Raw genomic sequence first — 6,812 nt, forward strand, 5'->3', positions numbered from 1 at the left:
AGCATTCCCTTCCTCTCATACCACTCATCTTCTTCCTTCCATCATCATTGGTGTCAAAACAACTTTGGTGGCTTTTGGAGAGTCTATTCTTCCATTCTAATCGAAGAAGACAAGGAGCCAACAAGCAACTTTCTTCCATCCATATCCATGGAGCCAAGGAGTAAGGATGCAAAGGATTGAAGGCCCTCTCTTGGGTGAATAACCTTTGCAAAGCAAAGAGGTGCTTCAAATGTATAAAATTTCTCAACTCTCTTAGTGATTCAAAGTTATAAAATTTCTCAACTCTCTGTGATTCTAAGGTATAAAGTTTCTCAACTCTCTTTATGATTTGAGTTAAGTCTTGGTTCACCACCACTACTAAGCTTTAAATTTCATGGTTTAAGTTTTGTTTTAAAATGCATACAAGCGTGCTTCAACCATTTAATCGTTAAATGCATGCATTATGTGGCTTAATGAACTTAGTTCATCAAAAATTTTCCTTTTGAGGGTTGTTTATTTGCGCGGAGAGAATACAAGGGTAGAGAAATCTACAGCAAGATTTTGGTGTTTAGCATAAGGGTTTTCAATAAGCTCTTATAACCGAGTTGTTATTCTCCATGGTTCATTTCGAGAGAGATCACATGAGAAATAAGCAAAGGTCGTTGAACCTCACTAAAATCACTGTGATTGTTTGCAGCAGATGGTTATTTATTGTTCATATATTTGCATAGCATCATCTTATGAGTTTGCAAAAACCGAAGACTGTCGATAAACCAGATGAACTAGGAGGGATTAAAATCTACATGAAAATACTCCAACGTCAAATATCAACCGCTGAAACTTGTAATTCACTTTCTGAACCACAGCCCCAAAATATACGTTGGTGAGAACGCAAAAAGTTTTTTCTCTAAGTTATGGCTCACCAAGTGACAGATAAACCAACCGAAGGCGATAGACAATATTGGTCAACTTCCACGTAAAAGGTTAGAAAATTTACGTTACCCCAACCACAGAAAAACACAAGCAAAACAAAATCTAGCATAACTGATATAAAGCAGAGAACATGAAAATTACAAAAATATGAGCCAAATGATCATATCTATGATGGGAACTTTTTACATGTATAGCAGTCGTTTACTCCAAAATGGGAACAGAAAAAATGGGCAAGGGACAATTGACATAACTGCACTCCTAAATGAAATTTTCTATCAGAACGTCGTTCCTCCCAAATTCTGACCTGGCTACAGAGAAGTAAGCTTTGATTTCCCAAACCCAAAGAATTAGCCACCTCCAGACTTGAGTGTGTTACTCAACCTACATTAACAAGTGTATTGTTCCACTCTACTTCAGAAACTAAGGTTGAAGTTAAAAACAAAAAAAAATTGAAAACTATAAGAACTTGAAAATTCATCATCACTTCTAACTGTACAAAGTCTTAAAAGTACATTTATGCACATTCAAAAACGAAATATTATGAAATAAATGCCCCCAACAGCACTGCTTGTTGTTCAAAAAGAAAAATAACTGTTATTGGCAATCATAAAAGTCGTCATGCACTCCTCCCTAGTGTAAGAAAATAAAGGACATAGGAGTGCATGATGACTTTAACGCTAATAACAATTCCCAATAGCAAAACTCCAACAGAATGAATATTAAGCAGGAAGCAGATTTAGAGTCATAGTTTCAGAAAGGAATTAATGAATAAAGGATCCTATTGACCTGCTGCTGGACTCTTGAAATTTCTACGACGTTAATGGGGACAATGGTACTTAGTGTACATTATGCATGTATACTACAATTGTGAAAACTACTAGTACTCAGTTTTTGTTTCTAGCAGCTGAGCAGTTGTAGGGCCAATTTTACTCTAGCATCGTTGAAGATTCAACTCTGAAATTATGAATTCGTTCTACGAGCTTGATTTCTGCATGATACTCATGGTTATTATCATTATAACTACCATGTTGACTACTAAAGTACCAACAAATGCTTTTTGGGACGTGGCTTCTAATAATGGACTGAGGTGAGTTGAGCAGATAACTCAACAGTTTTCCCTGACCTTTCGCCCTTTGCTCTTCACAAGGGAAGTCAAGGCAACAGGCAATAAATATTTGCTCAATCTTACCCAGATAAATTGTTAGCTCAATCTTATCCAGTTAAATTGTTAGCTCAATCTCATCCAGTTTTAAAACCGTTGGAAATTCCTAGGATACATAAATGTGTAAAACAGATGTAACTACAGAGAAAACATATCCACCATTTTTAGCTATATTAGAAATTACACAATTGAAACGGAATGTTCTTTTACTAACTGGAACTACAGAAAATTTGATGATTAGTAACGCATACCAGTCTAAGCCCTCAAATAGACCTTCCCCTTTTATGGCAGAAGTTTTAAAAATAGCCCACTGGCGATTTTTTATCTTGTGAAACTCCAAAGCCTCAGTTATTGCAGCATCATCAAGAGCACCAGGAAGATCCTAATAACACAAATGAAAATATAAAAAGAATCACAAAGATTGAAAAATTATATTTGAAGGTCAATATAAAGATATGAAACTGAACTTGGAATGTAAGAACTGCTTCCCTTTCAAAGTTTTCTAACAAATGACATTTTTCTTTTTCTTATTGTTTTAACATTGTCTCTTTATATTGTGCATACACATGCATATTATTTAAATGATTAAACAGCAGTTTTTCACCGAACCATGCAAATTTAACAGGAAATTCCACTAACCTGCTTATTGGCAAAAATGAGAACAACTGCACCTTTCAACTCTTCCTCCTGCCAAAGGGCTCAAAAGCAATAAAATCACTATCAAATAACCTACACAACCAATGAGTAAAAGCCAAACTCCAGGGAGTCAGAAAAAGAGAGTAGAATTATGGAATCACAAACATCCAAGGCCAAGAGTTCGACATTAACAGAAGTTTCTCGTACTAAAAAGAATTTCCACTTTATTATTAAGATTCCCAGAAAATACAAATAGATCTATTTATATCCCCTCGTAACAAAAATTCTTATATCAATTTCTCTTTCCTTATATTTACATTTACAGCAACAAAGCACTGACAACAATATGGAAGGTAGAATATTCAAAAATTTATGACCAAAAAGGCCAATACTATATATTCCAAAAATTTACTTTGAATATTCAAATGCATGCCAACAAGAAGTTACCTCAAGTATTGCATGAAACTCATCCTTAGCAATTACCAGCCTATCGGTGTCACTAGAATCAACAACATAGATTATGGCCTGAGTATTTGGAAAATAGCATCTCCAATACGGTCTGTGGCATGAAACAACATAGAGTCCAATGAGCTTATTGTTAACTTAGAAATCACTAGGAGTGACAAACCAAAAGATACTCAAATGACCCAACAGTATGCATACGTCAAAAGTCAACAAACAGAGTTTCAGTACCACATATTTGTATAGATGGGCACCATATGAAGAATTTCATTAAAATTTCTAATCATAAAGTGTCACATCCTATGGATACTTTCTTTATGGGTAAGCAGTTCAAAAGGAAAAAATGAAAACCAAACCTTGACCTAACTCTTACAACTATTATCCATACTGCTAATCCAGGAGACCCAGCCAAGTTATTTTTATATAAAGCTGCCATGCTAATAAATACGCATCTCTTTTTTATCGTAAAACTTAGTCTGGTTTCAAGCTAAAAAAGAAAAGGCTACTATCATCATGTATCCCTCGTATTCAGTGCCAAAGCCCTATTGTTTAAGAATAATTACGAATTTTGCATAAAGTTTCTAACAGTGTGTGGTTGAGACTAAAGCACTCTTAGATTATATTAGATTAAATTGGCTTGAGAAATTATATCTCAACATGAATTTACTTGGAAACAAATGGCATCCATTAAAAAAATCCAAGAAAAATAAACAAATATATTTACAAAATGAATTCAGGCATACAGAACAATCAAAGAGATATTGAAACACCCAGTAAATGGATACCAATTGATAGTCATGAAACACAGAACTACATTTATAGTGAAACATCAATCAATCAAAGCTTATATAGGGTTCTGACAATAAATCCTACTCATGTAAAATTTTTGTATCACAAGTACATATTCCATTTATGATATTTTTCTTCTAATCCTCAATGAAGATTCACTATAACAATATTAAAACAGACGCACTAATCAAGATTTATTCGGCACATCAGATTGCAAAGTATTAAAACTTATACTTCTATTGGAATAAATACAGAAAAGTTTACTAAATATCAAAACATATTAAAAGGCCATTTAGTCAAAGAAACAATACCTGATACTTGTCTGTCCACCTATATAAGCAAACAATAACAAATTTATCAGAACGCAAAAATGTGACTTCTCTTATTTTATCAAGAAACTAACATGAGTCCATAACTTGAGCTTTAAAAGTTATTATCCATCATACGAAAAATTAAAACCTCATATAAGTAGTGGAAAATGATGTAAGAGCTTTAAGATCTATTTTCCATTATCCAAAAGGAAATACACGCCAACATTGCTCCCAAAAATTACAACAATGCACCAGTAGTCATGAAAGGCAAAGGTTTAAAGCCAAAAGATCATGATCATAGTATACTGCCTCCTTAAAAGAAAATTCAATAACATACAATAAATTAAAAATAATTCTGTACTTGAACACAAACTCCACTTGAGCCACAAAAATCAACAAGCAAAGTTAAACACATTCAAACCATGCACAATAAAAGCATCCATTTAATATAGTTACAAAGGATCCAATCCAGTATTGAATAACTTGAGTTCAAGCAATGCTGACTTTCAATCTGGTTGGTTAATTCAAGGAACAAACCAACCTCAAGCTTGTATCAATCACCAAGGCAGAATATAAAGTTGTGCACCACATCAAAACCATCTCCTTAACAGTCTACATACTAGTGTGTTGATTCCAACAAACTGAAATCAGCTTCTCATAAGTCATTTGAAATAGCTCAACAAGTTCAATCTAAATCAAACATGACTAAACGTTTAAACCCTACTGATTTGGATATGAATCTGGTTCTCTGATCCACAAGGTATTCAAATTACAACCGTTATGATGACAAGACCTAATAAGGTTGTTAAGATAAGTATCCAACTTTTTCGCCTTAGGAGTTTCCCCCCTAAAATTCATGCTGACTATATAAAATTAATCAAATTAAAGCACATCTAATTTCTGACTTAAGGTAAACTCTTAAATAAGGCATTGCTCTCGTACAATATGGTATCAAAGTACCATATCTCATATCGTGCCAACTGAAGATACAAATAAGGTATATATGGGCATACCGAGATCCCAAACTTGGAACTTGATGTTGTTATACTGCACTGTCTCAACATTAAATCCAATGGCTGCATCCAAGTAAAAGAGCTGATTCAGCAAAATAATCTGATTTCCAATTCGAAGAACACGATAAGCTGCACAACTCGCTAGGCTACCATTTATACAGTACATTGACTTGTTACATCAACATGAACTATCAAACCTTCAAATTTTCATCTTCTCCTCATAATTTGGGAGCAACCGAAAAAGAAAATCAAATACAACCCATAAACTACCGAACCCGAAGAAACGAAAAGAAATACCAACTTGGAATCGTGGAGACAACTTCCCCCATCTGGAGACGATCTGCGAAAACCCCAAAACAAGTCAGAAATCAGCCAAAATTAACATAAACCCACTTGACAAAATCGAAAAAACGCAAAAGGGTAAGAGTAGAATGATTGAAATCGCACAGAGAATGGTGGTTTTGCCAGCATTGTCCAATCCGAGGACGAGGATCCGAGCTTCCTTGTTCCCAAATAGGGAAGAGAACATTTTAGTGAACAAAATGCCCATATTTGTGCGAGATTTAATTTCACCTCAGCGCATGAATGGACCCAGAGATCAAACAGATTTGAGTGCTTTTAGGGGTCTGAGATCGGATCTTGAACGCAGAACCCTGAACCTCCCTGCAAATACCACCACAGAGTGAGAAAAGTATGATCGCGAAGAGAGAGAGAGAGAGAGAGAGAGAGAGAGAGAGAGAGAGATTAGCCGTTAGCTTGCCTGGGGAATGAGAAGCCTGCTTGCTTGTGAGGATTGTGCGAGGAAGGAATCGAAATTGGGGAACATGGAGAATTGGAAGTAACGCAATCTAGGCCAAAGTCTAAAATATCCACTATATCGAAAATATCAAAATTATGAAAATTTTGATAGGAATATCAGAGTATTATTAATATAGATAAAAATTGAATAAAAATCATGGAAATCGTAAGAAAAATTTGGAAATTTTTATTGAAATTTTACACGATATTTATTTAGTCATTTATCTATTAGTTTATCACCAAAAATTAGAAGGAAATGCATTGCATGATGGATTTAATTGATTTAAGTTGATTATATAGCGGCAAATATTGTGAGTGTAGAAAATATGTAATAATTAATGAAAGAAGTTTAAATACACCATAATCATTTATATATAATGAATTAGTATAATATTTTACACTTTATACATTGCATGGTAAGATATATGAGTGACTTAGTACCACATAGAGTTCCTATGAGGTTCAAAATTTTCACTATCTTCATCATCTCTATGTGTAGAGTAAGCGTATTGTGAAGAGTAGTTATCAAATAATAAATCCCCAAAATAGTTTTGCATGTAATTGTTAACATTGCCACCCGTATGGATCTGAGATTGGTTGACGTTGTCCATAAGCAAAATCATTTGAAGATTGAGTCTCAGATTCTTTCCATGAGTCGCTCGATTCCATCCCAACAGGAATGGGATATGAAGGGTAGGGAAATGGTTGGTTATGAGTATAACCATAGTT

The 6,812-nt window shown here is 34.3% G+C and overlaps 1 protein-coding gene across 1 annotated transcript; it reads right to left on the reverse strand.

Annotated features, from left to right (window-relative positions):
* Window positions 1–1,005: 1,005 nt before the first annotated feature.
* LOC114822052 (ADP-ribosylation factor 1-like) lies at window positions 1,006–6,204 on the reverse strand. Its single transcript, XM_029096000.2, has 9 exons — window positions 6,046–6,204; window positions 5,733–5,948; window positions 5,587–5,625; window positions 5,286–5,348; window positions 4,273–4,291; window positions 3,158–3,269; window positions 2,714–2,761; window positions 2,326–2,456; window positions 1,006–1,293 (listed from the first exon to the last, which is right to left on the reverse strand). Exons 2-9 carry the CDS (start codon window positions 5,833–5,835, stop codon window positions 1,260–1,262), a joined length of 549 nt encoding a protein of 182 aa, XP_028951833.1. The 5' UTR covers window positions 5,836–5,948; window positions 6,046–6,204; the 3' UTR covers window positions 1,006–1,259.
* Window positions 6,205–6,812: the final 608 nt, after the last annotated feature.

This window comes from Malus domestica, chromosome 16 (genome assembly GCF_042453785.1).
Source record: "Malus domestica chromosome 16, GDT2T_hap1".
Taxonomy (NCBI): domain Eukaryota; kingdom Viridiplantae; phylum Streptophyta; class Magnoliopsida; order Rosales; family Rosaceae; genus Malus; species Malus domestica.

Coding starts and splice junctions, on each gene's coding strand:
- LOC114822052 (XM_029096000.2), bottom strand. CDS start 5,835: ATGGGCATTTTGTTCACTAAAATGTTCTCTTCCCTATTTGGGAACAAG. Junction 2,457..2,713: donor TCATTTTTGCCAATAAGCAG/GTTAGTGGAATT, acceptor TTGTGTTATTAG/GATCTTCCTGGTGCTCTTGA. Junction 1,294..2,325: donor CTATTTGAGGGCTTAGACTG/GTATGCGTTACT, acceptor TTGTTAATGTAG/GTTGAGTAACACACTCAAGT.